The following is a 23,000-nucleotide window of genomic DNA, read 5'->3' as shown; positions in this document are numbered from 1 at the left end:
GCAAAAGAAATGGCAGTAAGTCTACTAACAGCCCTGCAGCCTCATATCAATACTTGGTGAAACCAGAATAATGATCTGACTGAGGAACTGCTTTTCCTTTGAGTCTGATTGAACACCTTCTACGAAACAAAAACACCACCACGAAGAAAAAAAAATACCCAAAAAACCCAACACAAACCAAAACCAATCAGAGAAAAAAAAAATCAAAAAAAAAAAACCACAAGCAAACAACTAAAATAAATAAAAACAATAGAACCAACAAGAATAAAAGCATGCAACCCCTCCCCAAAAAAAGCACTTGTGAAAATCAAAATGGCCAAAGTGCTTCGACCAACAACTACACGTATACAGATGGGTACATGGATGGGTTTTCACAAGACTACCTGTACAGTGAAGTCCTCAAGGATTAACAACACTGCAGCACTGAATCTGTCTTACCAAACTCTTAGATTTGTATCTATCTCAGGATTCATTTTTTCCCTTCAGCTCAGATTAAGAGTGGCCAGTGGAACTTGTATTCTGATGGAACTGCATTTCTCTTCGTTATTTCTCTGTGAAATTAATGAATAATCAACAAGTTATTCCCAAATTATTTATTTATTTATTTATTTGCATGAGTTAAAAGTAAAATCTGAAATAAAAAAACGGAACAACAGTTTTCTTAAATATATAGCCTTATTTTTACATCAAGTGCTTTTTGAATACAAGTTAGAAAAATAGAAACTTCACCTTGGACCCACGTAATATTCATGCGTTATCGCCTAGAAAACTAAAACACATACATTTCTTTTCCTTGAAAAGGGACAGTGAACATTTCTGAACTTGACAGGTATGAAGGTAACAAAGAATTCAGTGCAAATTTCTCAAATTCCCTTTCATACCTGATTTGTAAATGGTTCACAGTTCGGTTCTTTCCTATTTTGAAACAAAAATAACCATGAACACAAAGGAAAACTGAATACACTGACGCCTCTTCATCTTTCAGATTTCAGGAATGTCCTAATAAACTCTTTTGGATGTTCTTGTTTGACTTGAAGTTGGGCGAATCTTGTGGAAGCAAAGCATCTCTTGATTTCTGATGTAGAATGCCTCAAACACATTCAAGGTTTACAGAACATTTTGGTCACTTGCTGTAGGTATTACAGTGAATTGGGTTCATAGTTAAAATGTATAGAAATAAACATTCATTATGCTTAAAATCCCGTCCCTCGTTACTTTAAAAGTTCTATCACAAAAAAATAAATAGCAAAGGCAGTTTGATAAAGTTATTTAAGTTAAAAATGTCAGTCTTCATCTGGCATATCATTAAGGATCTCATTAGCATCCATTTCCACCATGTTTTATGTGAACTCTGGTTGACATTCCATAGAAAACATCTTTTATACATTCAAAACAATAATATAATGAGGTCTCTCTTATTTCTTTTGTTCTTACCTAAAGGACTATATAGGCTTCAGCTTTGTTCTCAACATTAGAAAACGTACATGTTGATTTAATCATGTTTAGATTTCATTCCCCCAGGAATAAAAAAACAGAACTTCTCCATTAGCCCCCTTCAACACACACCCTTGCTCAAGCCTTAGCACTTCAAGAATCAGCATACTGAGCCTGGTAACCTCTTCTGGATACCAGAACAGGGTTGGACAAAATCATTCAGATTAAGTTCAGTGAAATAACTCTTAAGAAGAAAGAAACTGAAATGTCCTGAAAATATAAAAGTTAACATTTTCCATTTTTTGATGATTTTAAGTCTGAACAATTGGACTTTTAGTCCATAAGAGAATTTTGCTGAACTTGGCTAGAATTTGAAACATAAATGTGAAAATTGCATAAAGCATTTTGCTACACAAGCCTCTAATTCTTGAAATTACAGCCACTAAAATCATTTGCTCTGTTAAAAACAACCAGAAAATAGAAAATTCATACAAAATCATGTAATTACATAGGACTTGCTCAAGGATGCTGTTGGTCTGATCTTGCAGAATACATAGGCAGGTGCTTAATTTTAAGTACGTGAGTCACTGTGCCAAGAGAGGTTTTATGGCAAACACTAATGCACAAATATTAGTTAGACCAGCTCTTCCACTTCAAGATAAGCATAGACATAAGTGCTTTGCTGGATATGGATCAGGATGCTCAGCACCTAACAGGACTTTAGGCGCTGGTCCAGCAAAGCACTTATCCACACGAACAACTCTGCTGACTTAAAGATCACTGCTCATGTGCTTAACATTAGGCATGCTTGTAAGTGCTTTCCTGGAAGGGCCTGATAGACCAATAGTGGATAAGCTATAAAATCTGAAGCACTGTATGTTTAACACACCGCATATTTAACAATGTTAATCTGCTGAGATTTGATTTTTCTTGGAACAGAGCATGTCTAACTTTAAGCATTTATTTTCAGAAAGTGTGTTAAAAAAGCCTTTAAAAGCTGCTTTGAGATTATGGCAATTTAAAATAATATTAGCAAGTCTCCTTGTGCTTCTTTAAATTCTTCTTTGAGTGTTTTTGTGCAGGCATCTAAAAAGAAAAGAAAAAAACCCTAGGCATAAGCATTCATCTATTCAAATAAGCATCCATGCATTTACTTTCTCTCTAAAAGCCATTAAGCAATTAACACCTGAAAGAATCACTAAGTCTTCTAAATTTCAGATCTGAATTCAAATTCTACCCTGTGCCATCATTTTCACTGAAAAAATAAATCAATCAAATCATCAATTGTCACTTCTACAAATAGAACTGATTTTATTACTTCAGACTGAAACTGATGTGCAAGTCCAACCCTGATATATCCCCAAGTCAGTGCTTTGTTTCCATATGAAGTTTTCCATGCCCACTGATGTCAGTCTGTTTGCAATGTGAAGTCTTAGAGTGGGACTACAAGAGCAGCTTAATCCAAAACCAACCTCAATAAAAGCATCGCAACTCATCAGATATTTACACGAGTGTGTAGAAACAGCACGCTAATTCTGAATGAGAAATAAAGTAAAACCACATTTCTGAATGGTGCTGGCATACTGTCTCGAACTAAGCTAACCAAGCAAGAAATAGCAAAGCAGCACTTAATAACGACCTAGTGCTACTGCTGGCCAGTCATTGTAACTATATTTAAATCCTCACTGTGGTAGGAAATATTCTTATATGTATTTGGCATCACACGTTCTTCATAACTTCTTGCAGCTACATGTTAAGGAAGTTTCAAAGTTACTAAATGTATTTCATTCCTTCCTAACAGGAAAAGAGCTTTGTTTTCACATGGAAGATGTAATGGCTCTTGGAAACGGCTTGTGTTCTTCTATCATGCACAAATTTCTGCCCAAAGACACAGTAACTAATACAACTACAGTTGTTGTAAGTTACAACACAGCAGCCAGCTGAAGTTGAGATGTGACAAACTACAGCACAGTACATGCCTGTACAGAAGAACTCTAGACTATTTCTTACATGCAGATTGATGTGAAAGCCATGTCTAGAGAAAGAAAAAAAGAAAAGCCCAGATCAGAAGTCCTCAGAAGCCTTCCATCCATATCAGGACTGCCCTTCTGTCCTGAAGTCTGACAGAGAAACAGGGTTTGTTCTTAGAAGAAGTGTTCTCAAATTGTTCAGTCAACGAACAGTTTGATGCTTTCCCAAAGCTACTTAAAAACATATTGAAAGGAGCAGATTTATATATCCAGAATGAGAAATACCATCATCTGTCCCACTTCACCGCTTGCTTCTTCTGAAATCTCTCCCATTCATGTTTTTCTGCTGAAATGCCCATCCCACGCTTGCTTCCTTTCTCACAATTTCCCAATGCTTTGAATTGGCTTTCTCCTAAGAGATGCAGTTTCTTTCCTCTCGTTTTCCAAAACATTCCCTAAGATGTTGCTTACTGCACACAGCTTCACCATTAACACGACAATAAGTGTCCAATTGCTCCTTTTTCATTACATTATCCTGCACTTTCATTAGTGCTCTTCAAAAGGCTTCATCATTGGCGCATCCCTTTTGCTACCCATACCGATTTGGAAGCCATCTTTCATCCTCAAAAGAAACTGCTGGGATAAGCTGAACGCTTTTCAAATCCTGACCCTTCCAAATTCACAACTGCAGTTGCTCATTCCGGGCTCAACGAGTGCTTGTTCTTTCCAGTTCACAGTAAGAAAACCCTCTGGATAAACAAATAGGTCTGCTGCAGGGTTTGTTTTCACTTTAGTCCAGACAAGTAAGGTAGAAAAAAAAAGGCAAGATGACAATTCCCAAAATTATCACAATGACACCTACTGCTATTTTTTAAACTTACCTAATATACCTTTCTCTAAGCTTCCACATAACACCCACCATTTTTCTGTGTGTCCCCTACCATTGCCTAGCCCCACATATTGATTTAGAAAGCTTTACATTTATGAGTGGAATTTTATTAAAGTACCAAATGACTTGGGAGAATGATTCTAACTAAAACAAAATCAACAGTCTGAATTACACATTGCTGTTTGGGTGTATACTCAGAAATGCTACCAACTGCCTTCCAGAAATAAGGAAGACACAGTAATGATTCTTCAGAATGTCTGAAAAGTGTTTATTTATTCTAAAGAATGTCATTCTGGGTCCACTTTGGACAAACTGGGAGAAGTAACTGTACACTTGTTCAGCCTAGCTTCATTGAGAAGGCTCACTGGTGAAATAAGTACCTTTGCAATCAGAGATAATTCCGTATGTTTGCCTATCTACAAGCACGGCTTTGAAAAAAAACAGCTTTGAAAGGCACACGAATGCCAACAAACTGCAACTAGAAAACAGCATACAATGCACAGCAAAGTTTTACATTCACTTCTGTTTGGAAAAGAACATCACACAACTCTTGAACCTAACAGACACCACCGTAGCACGAGGACACTAAAAGACAAGTAGGTCTGAAGTGGGAAAATGGCAGTTACTAAAAATGAAGAAACTCAGTGTCTCTAAAAATCCCTATTATCATAGGATTCAAGTAGATTATTTACTGTGCTGAAGTAGCAAAGAATGATGTTTAGAGTGTCTCTCAAAAGCCTTGTAGCTCCACCACAGTAATGGCACAGCCCATTAAGTGCTGTAAGAAACCAAGCCATGGTGCTCTACAGGACTGGCTACATCTACACAAACCATTCCAGCGACTTCATTCTTTTTCATTCTGTGAATTGTGGTGGTTGCAACATAGTAGACAGCTGTATCAATCTCTGTAATACAGGAATACTTTGCAATGAAGAAAGAATACATACAAGAGTGAGTTGTATGTTCAAGCTTCAAGTGGCGGTCCAACTTTGTGCACATCCTCATAACCCTAAATCTTATCTAAGATACTCAACATTTTTAATTTTGTATCCAACACCACACAGACTTTTTCAAATGCACACTTCTGTCTTTAAGTAAATCCTTTTCTGATTATTTTTGTAAGGACATCAGAACTAAACATAAAATATTCCCATATTACTATGTGTTAAGAGATTTATCATTTAAGCCCATAGTAATGCTGTAATTCTTTAAGGATTACAATTCATACACAGAAAAATTCCGAAAGCCCACAAGAAAAGCCTTGAAACATACAGAAAACACAACAAACACAAACTGTTACATAAAGCACTTTATTGCATTACACAGATGTTGAAATTCATCACAATTGTTTCCTGCATGTTCAAAACCAAAATCCCAATATACTTTTGCCTTGATAAACTGGCGCTAATGGTGATGCATTTCAGCACCTAGATTCTCATCAACAGAGAAACCCGATTATGCCACCCCATTTGGGTGTTATACTGAGTAAAAACCTCCAGAGCGTTTAAAAAATGATGCTCCTAATGAACAAAAATCCTCTCCTTTAAAACACTTGTCACAGGAAAGGGCACATCTACAGAATGAAGTGCAATGAAAAAACTCCGTGGTGATCTTGACTGAAGTTGCCCCAGAAGATGAATTAAAATGGCTGCACTGTGTGGTACATGCTAAATCCAGGCTAGAATTTCTCCATGGTACTGAGACAACAGCAGTCCCACAGATACCTTCATCACACTCCATCACAGACACAGACGTGTCTCAAATACACTAGTAACAAAAACAAAACAAAAACACCCAAGAGATAGCTTAATGTAAAAGTAACCACTATATAAAACTTCTTTCAAGAACAAGTGTTCATTTTGATGCTTTGGGTTTGGAGCTAAAAAAAGAAGAAATGGATTTCATTCCACTCTTATCAACTTTGGCCAGAGCCTTCTGAGCTGCAGACATCTTGCTGTTTGTCTGTGAGTGAAATGAGGAATAGAACAAGTTAAAAAATGTGTCCATAGGAGGGGAGTATAACGTACAAACTCCTATAATAGTCAAGTCAAGTAAGAAGCTGAATTACATTTTTACTAAGATAATGCTATGCAGGCTTTAAATTCTAGGGAGATAAAAAAACACCTTACAAAACAAATTTGAGATTATTCAATCAGAAGAATACTTGTCATAAATTGCTTAACCTCAGACAGAGAATCAATTACAAGGAAAAAGAGGCAAAACATCTTTTCCTTTCTGCAGAATGAGATATCCCAACTCGAACGTTTACTTTTGGATAATCCCTGAGTGTACATTAAGAGGAATAATGCATGCAATATAACAGATGCATACTGTACCCTCCGACTCAATCTCATGATTATACTGTCAGCAGGCTGAATTACAGCCTTGCATTACTGATGATGAATAATTCACACTGATTTATTATCAAATTCTTCATGTGCAGCAAAATAAAGAGAAAAGAAACCGAAGAACTGAGAATGAAGAAGGTAACCAACATTTGCAAAGCACTTTGAGGCCACTGGGACAACTTCCCAGACTTCTACACCTAAAACACATTTTATGAGGCTTTTTTTTTCCCCGCTTTGTTTAAACAGAGCTGACCTCTTTTCTTTCTTACATTTTAAAATGTTGTTTTAAATCTCTAGGTGTTCCCCCTATTAAGAAAACTTCACATTGTCCTTTCTTTAGGATATTTCTCAGACTGCAGGACTTCATAATCACACTACTTGGGATAAGCTTGAGGGTTACAGACAAGATGGAGATATGTAACTACAGTATGACTGTGTTACTGTACAAACATAAACAATGTTTAAAGAAAGAAAAAGAGTACTATACTATATGGGATCCAATAGCTATCTTTCCCAGAATCTCTCATAAATGTGCTTCATTATCATATCTAACATTAAAAGGAATTCCCTCTCCTCACATAGTCTACCTCAGTGAGGTAGATAACAGAAAGGGGAAAACATGTAGTTTTTACACCAGTCATCATCTCCACTCAGGGATCAATCTTCTCACTTCAAAACTAGTGCGTGCCCCAAATATGAAACAATTTGAGAAACTAAGAAAGGGTTTTATCTGTCAATAGCTGCTTTTCTTCGCATAAGGATGAAGTACTCCTTAAGGATGAAGTCAGCCTTAAGGCCTCGAGGTCACAAGACCAGACAGAGGGACTTTTTAGCTCTCAGTAGACCACAGAAGGATTCATTTTCTTTCAATACTACAAGAAACAACCCAGTACAAGCCTCACAAGCTTGGCAAACAGACAATCTATTTTTCACATCTATGTTGCTCTCCTAGGAATAGTATAGTGGCAAGCAACACTGGACTCAGATTTGAATTGGCCTCCAAACTTGTGTTGGAGCTGGCAGACTGCAAGCTAAGTGCTGATTTAACTGTGCTAAATTGACATAAATAAGTGCACAACCAATATTCCTATGTTAAAATACAGCTTGTCTTCACAACCCTTGGAATTTAAGCGCATGCTGCCACCTTTGCCTCTTTTTCAAATAACCAATATAACAGTTGCAATCACTATGCTGTAAGATTTATCATGTATTTATCTCAAGGAGCTTTGCAAACATCAGCTGAGCATCTTAACACATGTCAAAGACTGAGAGTTTCACCGGAATGTTCACTGATAAAATACAGTCAAACAACAACAGTTTGGAAGAGTTCAGAATGGAACACGAAGACCCAAGTCAGACTACACCTGAAAGTCAATGATGATACAGCTGCAGACATACGCCATTAGGCTTTTTTCTTCTAATTCTTTTTCCTTTTTTAATTTTAATGTGTTTTGGAGTAGAGAAAAAGAGACTCTGTGCTAGTAGTGAGTTTTAAGCTACGCTTTAACAAAACACACATAAGTGCAAGGCTCACTTACCTTTTTGTTTTTCAGATTACTGCTGTTAAACTTAGTATAGTCTTCTTCTGCTTCCACAGGGACATCTGATAACTTCCTTCTCTGAAATGTTAGAGTGATGAAGTTGCCCTGTCAACCGCTTTTATGATGTATACACATGCAAGTTACAAAGCTTTGGCTTTGTAATGTAACCATAGCACCAAAACAGGATTGGCAATGAACTGAGGAATCTGCAGTAAAAGTTAAGGATTTCTTTTTGTAATTGTCTTCTTCACATACATACAGTCTCCACAGTATTCAGAAGAGATCCTTCAATGCCGTAAGAGCTATTATTTCTTCCCAGCCTCTGAAGAATGACTTACAGAAATGACTTTAATCCAGTTTCTAATTTCCATGATTGTATCTGTGGTGTTAGAGTCTAAATATTTAGAGAACCTTTATGGAGCAGCTGTTGGAAGCCAGTGTCTAACAGCCAGCGAACCCAGACAAGACCCAGTCTTGTCAATCTCACAGAATTGTGAAGGACCAGCTACTCCAGCCTACGTTATTGCCATCTGCCAGCACAGGTGGATCACCAGCCAGGCTGTTATCGGTTTGTGCACAACCTCTAGAATTGATTAGTTCTTCCAGTTTGGCAAAAAACGAAATACTGACAAAGTTCTGCTGACTGCTTCATCACTTGAACCCAGCAATATATTGAGAAGTTTGACTCTGCATGTGTTGGGTGCCTTCTAGCTTCAGAAATAATAGGACTTAAGGGTTCTCAGAACTTCACATGATCAGGCTGCAAGAATGAATATTTCTTTCCATAAACTGTAAGCATGTGTTTAGTTTAAAGGTGAAAACTTTCTGGTAAGCTTCCAAAAGGGGAAAAAAAGTGTATAGTATTTTACAATGTTGTATTTTTATTATTATATATCTGATATTACTACTCTGTCCTTAATATCCTGTGAAATCTAAGCTGTGGCTTTCCCAGTTTCTATGCCAAGGAGAGTGATTTTGCAAGCAACTTGGATGGTACTGTACCATTTTAAGATCCTGTTTTATTCATTTTGTTTACAGAGCCTGTGATCCCCATTCCCCACCCCCGCTTTCTCTCTTTCTCTGGCACTGAAAACAGGTCTGCAGCTTAGATTTCTCAGCTCTTAGAACCAGATCCAACAGCAGCCTCTCTTTTGATTTCAAAGGTATCTGGATCAGACTCTCTGGGAGGCTGTTTACTGAGCTCTGATAATTTTTTAAATGACAATCTAATGAATAACGACTATTCTCTTCTTTTTGGAATCTGATAAATAAATGTTTAGAACTTACAATAAAATGTTTGCATTTCAGCAAAGCATTTGCTCTTCAGCTGTAGTAGAGCACACATATTCTTTGCAAGCTGTCTCATCATTGGCCAACGGCCAGACTCCCTGTGCTGACAAACTGGACAGTATGAAGACTACAGAGCAAAATCAATGGCACATTCCTGATACAGGTAACAGGTAATTTTGATTTAATCATTAAATTACAATGTCCAGACTGCATCCAGCTTACTTTAGTACTAAAAGAGACAGAATCTGTCATAACTTTTCATCTCTAAATGTGCAATTACTTTACTATACTAGAAAATACATGTTATACCCTACTTTATTTGCAGTAATAGTATACTATGACTGCCAAGACACCTTGCCCCCATAAGGAGAAATTTAAATGCAAGTGAAAATGGTCTAAAATACACTAAGGATTTCAGTGTACAAGTCACACTCCTCTGAGGTTGTGGAATAACGGAGAATTTTAAGCTCTGAAGTTGCAAAGACAGATGCATCATGCACATCCTGCTCTGGAAATTAATGGGATCCTCAGCAAGATTTCACTGCCCAACAACTGAATAGTTCTAAGCCTTGTTTCCTCTGTAACCCAACTGCTGAAATACAACAGTTTTTAAAAATAGATTCTAAGAACTATCCCAATGGTATAAAAGCTATTCATACACAATATGTAATGTACATCACGTGCAGTTTAATATAGTTGTTGTAACATGCTTATACAGCTAATGAATATCAGTTGGCTCCTGATGTGTGCTTAGTATTTCTTACAACGTGTAAAGATAATTCTTAACAGAATCAAAGGGCCAAGTAACTGTGCAGCCAGAACAACTGTCCAACCACATGGAAATAACTTCTATCCGCAGATATACTTTGGAGAACAAATGCTATTAATAACAGTAGGGCCCAATTATTCCTACATGTGCTAGCTGACATACTGCTTCACGAAACAGTCACTGAACCAGCCAGAAATGAAGTTATTTTAGACTTTGTTTCGGTAAGTAGCAGGGACTTTGCAGAAAAGGTCACTGCAGTAAGAAATCCAGTTTCAGTATACAGAATATCCAGTATACAGAGTGCCTCAGTTTAAATTAAATGGCTAAGAAGCTCAAAAGTGGGGCTCAGGATTCCAGAAGGGCAAGCTGTGCAAATCATTTGCGCTATTTCTCAAAGCCAAAGCAAAAGACTTGATATGCGAGAAAGACATTTTGACTGCAAAAGAAAAAGATGAAGTGATTTTGGATGCTCCACCTCAAAGTGATACATCTTGGAGAAATGAGTTTCTCAGACTAAACCAGATGAACATTATCCCTACAAACACTTGTACAGACGCACACATTTCTCAACCCTCCTCAAATTAAAAGATATTAGGAGTAAGCAAAAATCTACAATGAATGGGAAAGAAAGAAAAAAAAAAGGAGAAAGCACATTTGTTTTAGGATCAGGTAATACAGGGATAAAGCGAGAGCTGCCAAAAAGTCAAGCTGAGTTAGACCTTGGAAAGGAAATTAAAACAAACAGTAAAAGGTGTTTTAGCCACAGAAGCAAAAATGGATTCAAAAAAGCATGGCTCTACACATGAATAGATATTAAAACTAATCTATGTCTAACCCTAAAATGGATTAAATCCTTTGACTCAGTAAATTGCTTTTGATGAAGATGAAGAGGTTAAACATGAGCAGAAAAAAGAAATCTCTTTGTTCAAGACAGAAGTAAAACCCAATACTCTGACCCTGTTGGGAGAATGCTTCAGAAATCACAAGTCCAGAAGTAAACCCTGGCAACTGTGATAGGGACTAAACTCTATAGAACAGCAAAACATCCATCAAATGTTAAGAGAAGGAAAATAGTAATAGCAGGACTCAGCAGAATAGAAAAGGGAAAAAAGCAAAAGAAGGAAGAATAATTAAAGGCATAGACTAAGAGAAAATTAAACGTGGGTAATGTCCACTGACATGGAGGTTTTTTTCTCCCCCCCACATTGATAATACATTTTCTGGCAACAGTAAATGTAAGAGATTGCCAGAGGATCTGGCATGGAGCCACTGATGTAACTGAAATGATATAAAATGAAGATTACATGAGGATTTTAAGGTAGGTAAGAAACTGTGAGAGGGAAACTAAGGCAAATAATGCAGAAAGGGATTGACGAATACTACCAATGGAGTGCCATGTAAAACATATAATCAAAATGGTCATTGTTAATTAAAGATAAAAACATGCTAATATTTACTGAATGTACACCACTGAGTACCATTACAGCTACCCAAAGAGCTCGCAACACTGTGAAGGAAAAACCAAAGAACCTTGAAGACTTGGAACATTATAAATAGATGTAATGTACAGAAGTACAAGGTCATGTAGGTACCAGTTGGCTGCAGGGATTTCAGGTATAAACTGAATGCTGATCCACTAAGAGTTGCAGTGGAGAAAAAAAGACCCGTGTGTTTTAACTGTTTACAGCATAACGATCTGCCACAGTAAGAGTGGCAAAAGGGATTCTAAAATATAATGAGATACAGTACTTCCAGTCAAGACCAGAAAGGATTAATGCCACCATATTGAACAGATAAAGCTGTTATTGTGAAAAATTACATTACTCCAGTCACCTCTCTTCAAGCAATCTTGGAACAGGTGCAAAGAAATGTTACTACAATTACAAGAAAATGGAGAACTCATCTTCCACAATCAAGCTTGGATTCTCAAAACAGAAAGAGAAAGGATATGCATTTTCCCTTTACACACAGAGGGAACCAGTGGTTAGGGAGGGAAAAGAGCCATTTCAGTGAAAAAAAAAGAACAACAAACCACAATAATAATGTTAGCACTAAACCATGGGGGAATAAGTTGGCTATGAATAAATTCAAGGTGGAATTTACAGGAAGGTTTCTGAGCATCAGAGGAATGAAGTTATAGAACAGATTTCCAAGAGAAGTAATGGAAACAAAAATCCTAATGAGTCCTACAGTGGAGAGCAGTCAGTGTACGAGAGATTATCCAACATGGTTGTCTGGGAATCTGTGACCCAGGAGGTCCCTTTTAGGGTCCTCATAAATTAAAGGAAAACTATGAGGTCATATTGTCCTATCAACTTCAATAAAGCTAAATGAGCAAAACATGTAAGAAAAGACTGCTGACCAAAGTCATAAAATAAGTCTCTCTCTCTTCTCCACCCCCTTTTTTAAATTGGAAAACCAAGCAAAATATTGCTTAACATCAAACACAAAAGCACTGTTGGTAACGTTGTGTTATTTCAGACTGGGTTTTTACAAAGTCAGTTTACTTTACATATTTTATTGTACCCAGCGCTTGGCTTAGTTCAGTTTTAATAACAATTCAGAGAGATTAGCTTACAACATACTGTATGGGACATTCTCTTTCTCTTACCTTCAATGGTGGCTCTGGTGCTGGGACTGTAAGTTCTGGGAGACTGTAGAACAAAAAGACTTCACATTATAAATTTAGACAGCTGGATGGCACAACCTAAAGTTTAACTCCTCCCCGACAGAGGTTGCTTTGTGTGTCAGTTGCTCACACGTGGCACGTGTTTACAAAAAAGTGGCCCAGAGACCCTGTCTGTATTTCTCACTTAGGTAACTAAAACAGAGACAGAAATATGGGCTCTTTTAAAATTTCTTATTCTGGGCAGCCAAAACAGGAGAACCCCACCTTACCTTTGAAAACTTTGATTATTTTTTTTTAATAAGATGATATCATCAAGTACATAATACAATAATAGCACTAACACATCACTACAACCAAGTTAAGATATAGGACCTCTGAGGTGTGAACTGCACATTTTTTCTATAGGCCAAAATAAGAGAATGCACTAAACAGATTTAAATGGAGGGAAAATGCAGAGTCCCAGACACGCTCCAAGCAAACTGCTGCTGGTTGAGAACACCAGTATGAGGACGCTAATTCACCTGATAGATAAGAATAGGTAAGAAGTATAAATTAGCACAGGTTAGATTTGTGGACTCAAATCCCAGCAGCACTGAGTGATTAGTGAAAAGGGAAAGAGCACTGGGGATAAGGACTGTATTCCAGGCACTGTTATTCATGCTCCACAACTGTAGACAAAGTGCTTTAACTCTCTGGATTTCCTTTTACTTCCCTTTAGAATTGCATAAATTGCTTGAGCTTTTCAGATGCAACTGTGATAACAGATATAGGAGATTTAGATACTATTACATCTCTCCTCCAGCCCATGTCCTTAGTATCACAGAAGGGCACAATGTACATTTTGAAAATATCACATTTAAACAGAATTGAAGGGGTTGAATTGTGTTACTGACTGTAACTTTGATGACCAAATATAAATACTCAATAGAAATGACCAAAAGGACATTAACACTTGCCACATACAACTAACCGTTAGCTAGAACAATGCTTACCCTAGGTACTTCGACAGCTCCTTACTCAGCTCTTCAGTAATATATTCTGATATTAACCCATGGGCATACCTCACATAGTCTTCAGGAACAGGGCAGAGAAAAGAAAAGAGAGGGGAAAAAAAAAGAACATTCACATTATATAGTCATGCTGCCTTAGTCATGATGTATGCACTACCATAAATCATAAGGTTGAACTAATAGTAAAAGACTTCTAATGGATACACTGTGATGGCTCTCTGTGTTGAATAGTTTATGTTATGTGACACTTGTAGGTTTATTTAAAAAGTTAAGACTTACTACACTCACTTTGTCAGCACATGTTATTAATATCTGCTGTATGTACTTAACAAAAGCTGTTCACTTGCTGAGAATACTAGATATCGTGTATTTTTCCGAAGAAATTAAATTTTAAAAACCTGCAAAAGTAAAAAGCTGACTCAACAGAACATGCAATCATTAATTTTAAAGCATCTGGATCTTACAATTATTTGGCAAGCGCTTCAGTACTAAAAGTACATTTTCTGGCTTCAACTGAAAACAATTAGATGAGACAATGAGTCTATTTCAAAGTCTTGTACTTAATTTCAGTACTTTATGGAAAATGCCAAGGCCTATCTAAACATCACTGGCAAGACAGGATAATTATCTGTGGAAATAAGAACTACTAGAAGCTGCTCTCAGTACAGGGCACTCCTGCTATAAACGTCTTTCTGAGAGAAAGGAGAGAAAAAAAAAGGCGACTCTTTTAAAACATGAAGTTCTAAACCAGATCTTTTCCAGTCACGTTGTACACTAGCACTGACTGATCATGGGCTGGATCTTCTAAACTCACTGTTGTTGAGCCTGCTTGGGAGTAACTTTAACCACACACAGGAAGCATTTGCCAGAGTGACACTAAGCTAAAATCTCACCTCTGAATTCCACCTACAACAGGCCAGTTCTATCTGCTCCTGTGATGACACGCTTAAGAGAGTTCAGAATTGTGTGGTAAACTTGCCTCAGGGTGCTAAAGAACTATTTTTAAGGTGTCAGAGATAGTTTCCTTTTTTTTGTTCTTAATAGAAAAAGCCCAGTACAAATTAGCATTGAAGCTGAGAGCATTAACAAGCTGACATCAGCATATGCATTTCAATCAGACTGTCATCAAATTCGCAGAATCTTCTGTCTGCACTTCTCGTTCCTCCACTGTCTTTATTCACCAATTCTTTGTCACTCCCTAAATTTTCTAAAAGGTCATGAGAGAAGAAGAAACAAGAATCCAAGACAACTTCACCTCTGCATTTAATATGGCCCATTTATCTCCTAAGAAAATTATTCCCATCATTTCCCTCTTAGCACTGTAACACTGAATGGCAAGGACAAGTCAACTGCTCACTATTATGACCAAATATAAAACAGAAAATGTATTTCTGTCTTCAAGCAATCCTCACTGACTTCCTTTAGAAAAACAGAATGGCTCGGGTTAGAAGGGACCTCAAGGATCATCAAGTTCCAACCTCTGTGCCACAGGCAGAGTTGCCAACCTCAAGATCAAGCAATAGATCAGGTTGCCCAGGGCCCCATCCAAACTGGCCTTAAACATCTCCAGGGACAGGGACTCCACAACTTCTCTGGGTAAGCTGTTCCAGCACCTCACCACCCTCTGAATGAAAAACTTCACAGTGAAATCTAACCTAAATCCTCCCTTCCTTAGTTTAAAACGCTTCTCCCTTGTCCTGCCAATATCTACCCATGTAAAAAGTTGACCTCCCTCCTGTTTATCATCCCCCATTAAATACAAGAAGGCCATAATGAGGTCTCCCCGCAGCCTTCTCTTCATCAGACTGAACAAGCCCAGCTCCTTCAACCTGTCTTCATGGAAGAGGTGCTGCAAACCTCTGACCATCTTCATGGCCCTGCTCTGGACACACTCCAAGAGCTCCACATCCCTCCTGTACTGGCAGTCCCAAACCTAGACACAATACACCAGATGGGGTCTCATAACGGCAGAGAGGAGAGGAGCAAATAGTTCCCTCACTCTGCTGGCCACCCCTTTTCTGATGTAACCTAAGATACTGTTGGCCTTCTGGGGTGCAAGTGAATACTTCTGCATCATGTTAAGTTTTTCATCCACCAAGACCTATAAATCTTTCTCAGCAGGACTACTGTGAAGGAATTCCTTCCCCCAGTCTACACACATACCTGGGATTACCCCAAATCAAGTGCAGAAACTTGTACTTTGCTTTGTTAAACCTCATTACATACACATAAACCTGCATTTTGAGTTTATCAATGTGCCCCTGGATGGCATCCCTTCCTTCTGCTGTATCAACTGTATCACTCAGCTAGATGTCATCAGCAAACTAGCTCAGGGTGCACTTGACCCTAATAGCTGTTTGCTTTCCAAGTACTGTTCTCAGCTTAGTCTCGATCTGTTATTAACCTGTCAAACACCAGGGATATTTGTGCACTTATCTTCTTTGTCTTCCCAATGAAATACTAGAGTTTCACATCTTAAGCTTTCCTTCCTTTCTCTTATTATATGCATCTAGGTTTTTGCCCTGTGACATGTATAAAAGCTAACTATAATATTAATCTATTTGTAAGGTATTGGAATTTCATAGTACTCCTACACAAGCAATTCTCTGCAGATATAAACTGCACTGTCATGACAGTGAGAAATCAGGCAAGAAAATGATACTTATTAAAAATAAGTGTTGAGTAATGTCTGTCTGACTCCCTGCCATTCACCTCACTAAATACAGTGGAACTCCTCTTGAAACTTACCTATTTCTAACCTTCAGTACTCCCCACTTAATTGCTGCTCTTTTAAATCTACAAATCTAAAAATACAAATATATACATGCTCCTGTAAGCAAGAAGGAAGGTAGAAAAAACAGTGCAGATTAGCAGTTTGATAACAAATATCAGAGACTGTCACTGTCAGGACAAGAAAACTTTCCATTTCATTTAAAGTAGAGGTAGGGAAAAAAAAAAAAAACGCTACTGTAAAGTTTAAGTAACTTAAAAGCTTTGCAGCTTTGTTTCTTTTTAAAAACTATTACTACAATTAAAACGACTATATTACAATCTCTGTTCTATAAAGCTGTCTAGCTGCCTCTTAAATCTCATTTATGCTGTTCCCTTTGATATCATTATTTAGTGACTCCTTTTCCACTTTGTCAGCAAATTGCTGTGCCGTTACTTATTTTTCAATGGTGTGCAGACTTCTGAATGCCTTAGTAGCAATCAGAAACAATGTGATTTTGTTCATTTTGTTTGGAACCTTTTTTAAACTTTCATTAACTTTCAAACAATTTATTCCCCAGAGACCATTTTTAGGTTCATCTACACAACTTCATATCCAAGTGACATACAGGATGCAGCCCTCACTAGCAAAAAATGTGACTAGAATCAACCGGATCACCTCAGGCTTTCTGGTACAGGCGCAGCCACTTTTTAATGTTTAATTAATTCAATTAATTTATTAATTACAATTAAATATTAATATTGAAATAAACAATATATTTAATACGTATAGTATTGAAGTTTTTGCCCTGAGTAAGTGCATTTGTGTGTATTCTACACCTAATGCTTCTTCTACGACTACGTGTTACTTATGACCCCTTCCCTTTAAGGACAATCCTATGGACAGCATTTGCATGCTAATAAAAATAGTCTCTTCTAGTATAGAGACTTTTACTGTGTGGATACTCATACATATTAAATGCATGTGCTCTATTACACAAGATGGTCTCAGTTCAGCAAAACACTGCAGCACACATTTCAACGAGAAAACAACTGGTCTGTAAGCTAAGAAGCTAAAACAATCCCAGCTGAGGCCTACAGTTAAATGCAAAGGCCCTGGTGAAGATACCACCTCAAAAGTCTAGAGAGTCACGACAGGTCTGAACTTTTCTGTGTAAGGAATACATTCACTGCAGAGGCCACTTTCAGTACATTTCAGATGCTAACTGTGTTTTAACTACAGGCAAACTTTTTAACTTTCAGGCTAAGTGTGTTTTAACTACTTCACAAAAACTGATTACGTTACAGTGCTTAAATGGTTCCTTTCCTTACCTTCTTCAGCATCAGTGATTTGTTTACCGCTGACAAATGTAGATGAATATATCCTTTCCCCTACACATATATTGTTGCTTTTAAGTGCTTTCACTGTTTGACTGACCTGTAGGAAACCACAGAATGAAATGTCTATATCAGTGTTGTTATGCACAAGTTAATGCAGTGACAAAGCTCTTGTAATTTTGTTTCAAGCATATAAAACACTCAAGTTATGGACTGTGGTGAAATTTAATATACATTTGTAATGACTAGCATATGAGCTCAAAAACACAAAGAAGCCAGCACGTTTTTGAGCATGTTGCCTTGGTAACAAAGCACCAATTTTGCAGCACCCTGAGTTGCACAGAGCTATTCAGAGGGAACGGTCATCGTTACACAGGTAAGAAATATACCTGCTAGGAGAACAGAGAATCCCTGAGCTCAGATGGACTGCAAAGGTAACACCCATGGAAATCAAGGATTAAGGTCATTACCAGGCACTGTTATACCACATCTAACAAAGAACACTGTCAGACTAAGAAATTTTCAGCAATACAAACAGGTACTGTTTGAATATAAAATCTCAGGCATTCGCTGCAAAGCACGTTTCCCCTAGATTCAATTGAGGGATGCCACATGGCTCAAAACACAGATATGAACAAGCCAATGTGCGTTTAAACATAAATACTGAAAGAAAAACACGATACCTTTTTTTTTAACCACTTCAATGTCTTCTCTTGGCTGTACTTGTGAAATTTCTGACTGCCGATCTCTGGAATAAGACCAAATAAGGGGAAGAAAGTCACAACTGGTTTGGACTGCATTCTCAATACACTTAAAATCTGCAGAGTTGTAGACAGAGCATGGAAGTTAATTTGCAATTTGAACGCTTGGTATCAGAGCAATAAGTTTCAAAAATACTGGAAACATGAAAAGATAAACACACTGAACTGATATGAGACTGAACAGCCTAACAATCCTTAATTAGGCTCTAATCCAGCATAGTGCATATTTTATTTATATATGTGTAATCTCTTGCTGCCTGAATTCAGTAAGTCTTTTTTCGAGCCCTTTTTGTTTGCCAAATCTTCACTGCCCTGTGTCACCAGAACGGTCATTTTAATTGCACAGTTTGCAACATAAAACATTGTTTCTATGAATGCTTAAAACAAACAAACAAACAAACAAACCCACCCAAACAATCCCACAAAACCACATCAAACCCCACTACACAGTAGGTCAAATCTACAATTTACTGAATTCCAGCACTTCGTAGGGGGTCAGGAGAGAAGGTTGGTTAGGAAGATAAACCATTTGCCCTTTCAGTAATCCCTTTTCCTATCATTTCCCTCTCCTCCCAAGTCACAAGGCAACTCTAGCTGATGTTTTGCCTCTATTCCCTTTTTACGAGGCATAATACAGTGTCAGAAGAAAACACAATTAGAACAGCGAAGCATACTCCTAGTGGGAGGAAGTACAAGATTTATTTCTGATTTATTGAGCAGCATAAATTAACTCGATGATATAAGAACTTCAGAAACTGTTTCCCCTGTGACAACTAGGGTACCACGAACATTTCAATATTCACATGAGATCAGTTAGCTGCAGATATGTGAATTCTGGATGCTGAAGCAAAGGAGAGAGAAAATTACACTGGCTGATCAAAACTTCAGGATAAAAATTATTGAGTATTATTTCACAGAGCTACAGTTTAGAAATGGAAAGGAATGCTTATCAGATAACACGGGAGATTTCAGAGCCTACAGTGTTTGAAACTTGTTCTTCAGCAGGTATTTCAATAGCTTTTCATCTCCTTACACCATTCCCATAAATACATACATCTGTGTCATGTCACTTACTGACTTGCTATCATATTCCAACACTCAGTTCACGGAGTTTCCTCCCCTTGCAAAAAACAACATATTATTTATGACTGTTTCAGCATTTCCTTCTTTGGGGTTTATCTTGGCTCTTTCAAAATGCGTAGAAATATCTTAACTATTATGTACTCTTTATGTATGCATGGTAGGGGGTACGGAGAGGTCAGGGAAAGCTGTCTTTAAATCCATCTCACTTGCTTCAGAAGAGCAAAACAAATTTTTTTCTGAGTAAAAGGGGGAAAAAAAAGGTTAATATACACTTTGCTTCATGAAGTTGATGAATTGCAGATAGAATAATAAGGTGTGACGTTGTTGGCTGCAGTGACTTACAAGATCTGCAAGAGAAGAAGCATAAAATGGGGGGAGACACTCTAGTTTCTTGAACCTGCTTCTCAAAGAGCTCACATGGTTTGGGTCCAAACACAGTGAGTACAATTCATGGATTCCTCTCTTATCTGAGAAAGTTCGAGGTGGGGACATCCTCCTCCTGCCATCATCCCCCAAACCCTGCTGAAAAGTAATTCCAGTCTGGATTCCCAGGCAGACTCCCCCACAACAGTGAGATTCAGAGTGAGTCAGTTAGGGAAAGGAAACGTAGAACTGTGAAGCCATTTTCATTAAAACATGTGAAAAATAATTATGCTGAATCCTTCAGAGATCACTTTGTTTGAAAATATTTTGTGTGCTTGACAGTTTTGACTATTAAACTCTAGAACTGACAATGTCTGAGACCTCTGAAGAATTAAAGTGAGTTATGAAAGTCACAAACTGCTGACAAAAAGATTCAATATTGGAACGTGGATTAAACATGTGACACACATTTGATATTGGTGAGAGTTAGCAACTATGTTTGATAATATGAGTATATATTGGAAAGCCTTTTTTTCCCCTAATGTGTCTGGTGCCTATAAAACTGGTCCGAGACATCTGGAAAGATTGGGTTTGAGAAATACAGATGGAATAGAAGTGGTTCTACAATTAAATAATATGTTCAGCGATCGGGTAATCGCTATGTAGTCTTGGAAGTTTCCCCGATGTATTGTTGAGCAAACTGCCTAAAGCACATTTTAACATCCATTTTCTCAGTGTTTTCCATAACTCAGAAACTCATACGGCCCCTTTTTCCTACCTTCTGGGAATACAAGCTTGGCAATATTACTTAGTTATTCTAATCAGGTAAGTTTTCTTGGCTCTTCACGTTAATCACATCAGACAAGATCACAGTGCAGTTTTTGCCTTGCAAAATGAAACAAGGAATAACACTTTGGCACTGGAATTCATAACCTTTTTTTAAACCTTCTCTATCATACATTTTATCCAGTCTTTGAATTTATTAGCAAACAACCTGCCTCACCCAGATTTAGTGAGCTGTAACACAGCTCCCCAACTACTAAAGCAGGTAAATGGGAATTTAATCCAGCAAAATGAATTTCAGTGCCCTTTGACGGTGAGGCCAGAGAAGGTGAACTTTCTACTAACTCAGCGAGCGTAAACTGTAAGTGCTCCAGGGTAAGAACTTGTTATACAGATGTTAAAAGCCTTTAGATTAAATTGAAAGTGAACTAATTATGTTGTTAGCTTCTGCCAAACAGAACAGAGTTACAGCAGACAGAACATGACAGATACTTCTTACCCTAAAGCCCTGCTCCTTAAATAAGAAAGGCTACATAGGGGACAAGTCTTAGCACTGGAAAAGAGTATATTAGTCATAATACTGGTATTTTTTACAAGCAATAAAAGGGATGTGAAAATGAAACACATAGAAGGATACTGTACAGAAAAGTGAACTTGTGCATGACAAGTGGGCGAGCCTTAATGTGTCTATTGCATAATCACAGCTTTAGCATTCTAAGAAATTACAGAAAGTCTAAGAACAAGCCCCACATCCTAAACCTTGTCTACAGAAAATACTTTAAATATACATATGTATTCTTTTGCTGTTAAAAAGAAAATACAAATACTGCCCAAAGACAGTAACACTGTTTGGAGGAAGTGGCCTTTCAGAAAAATGATCTCACCTTGCCCTATATTCCTATGCAGAGCTGACTGACAGTCAAGAGAATCTGACAGCATTTTTCACCTTCCCAGACAGGTGGGCAGAATTTTACTATCTTCTCTCTCACTCGCAGCTCCTTAGGCAGCATCAGACAAGCTGTAAAGGGACAGAAACTGCCTAAAAACTTAACACTAATTTCTATTGAAAGTATTTATCACTTTGTTGGAAGGCAAAAGAGGTCTTGTAGCTCAGATACATGTGCGTTAAGGAAGCCTTCCCATAAACCACAACTCACCCTAGAAAAAGGGTTGCCTACTCCCACCATTACCAAATGTAAGATAATGCTTTTCTCAGTTTCTTTGGAAGTCCAGAACAACACGTAACTGCAACTATTTCAGTCCCAGCAAAACGTACTGTTTCACTGCCTAGATTTGCTGCTGTCTAGTTATCATTTTCAATGGAAACCTGTCCTCAAAGTTCAAACTGACTCTTTTGCAAAAGTAAGAGCTCCATGTTAACTATATAAACCACATCATACAGGAAATACTTGAACTTGTGCATCTAAATCCTTCAGGAAAAGCTCACAGCCACAGTGATGCACTATGCAACAGTACAGAAGTCTGGCATTCTACTTGTTAGCCAGAGACAGTAATGCCTAGGAAGCCAGCTCTGATCAGCTTTTCACTTTTATGTCACTTTGCAGGAAGACTGTTTCAGTTGCAGCAGTTACACGTGATTCACAGCACTGCAACAATGACTTCTAAGACTAAAGTTCTGCTTTGAACGTACAGCTTCATCATCCTGCATACCCTGAGTGTTTGGAAAGCAAAAAACAGTCCTGAAATCTGTATTGTAATGAAAGACCACAAACAAACCCAGCCTTTTCTCACTCCCTCCCCTGCTCTTTTTTCACCTTTTTCTTCTGCTATATGACATATGGATCGTTTAACTCCTTCACACTTCAGCAGCAATGGGCAATATGGGTACTCCGAGTCTAGCACAACTTGATCCAGTGGCTGGAACTTTCCTTGTTGCTGAAAATACATCAAAGGGATGATAAAAGCATTATTATACTGTTAAGACATATACACATGTGCATATATAGAAATACAGATGCATGCAATTGCCACAGCTTTAGAATAAAGGACTTGAAGATTTACTTTGAATGGTATCACAGGACATTTAGAAACTGATTACAAAGTAAACTATAAATATTTATTC

General features: G+C 37.6%; 1 protein-coding gene across 3 annotated transcripts in view; it reads right to left on the bottom strand.

Moving 5' to 3' along the window:
* Positions 1-438: 438 nt before the first annotated feature.
* The window catches only part of RNASEH2B (ribonuclease H2 subunit B), a 43,566-nt gene continuing 21,004 nt past the window's right edge, over positions 439-23,000 (bottom strand). The window contains exons 5-11 of one of the 3 annotated variants that reach the window (XM_072360269.1): positions 22,693-22,813; positions 18,611-18,675; positions 17,922-18,027; positions 13,863-13,941; positions 12,853-12,895; positions 8,180-8,260; positions 5,585-6,255 (exon numbers count right to left, since the gene is read on the bottom strand). In XM_072360269.1, coding sequence (XP_072216370.1) covers positions 6,148-6,255; positions 8,180-8,260; positions 12,853-12,895; positions 13,863-13,941; positions 17,922-18,027; positions 18,611-18,675; positions 22,693-22,813 — 603 coding nt within the window. In that variant the 3' untranslated portion in view covers positions 5,585-6,147. Of the gene's footprint in view, positions 552-583; positions 2,521-5,584; positions 6,256-8,179; positions 8,261-12,852; positions 12,896-13,862; positions 13,942-17,921; positions 18,028-18,610; positions 18,676-22,692; positions 22,814-23,000 lie in introns of those variants that run through there. The other 2 variants (XM_072360248.1, XM_072360259.1) reach the window with 2 other exon arrangements.

The sequence above is a fragment of the Excalfactoria chinensis genome, chromosome 1 (assembly GCF_039878825.1).
Source record: "Excalfactoria chinensis isolate bCotChi1 chromosome 1, bCotChi1.hap2, whole genome shotgun sequence".
Lineage (NCBI taxonomy): Eukaryota > Metazoa > Chordata > Aves > Galliformes > Phasianidae > Excalfactoria > Excalfactoria chinensis.
The sequence above is the reverse complement of the archived record's forward strand: the minus strand, read 5'-3'. Positions and strand labels throughout refer to the sequence as shown.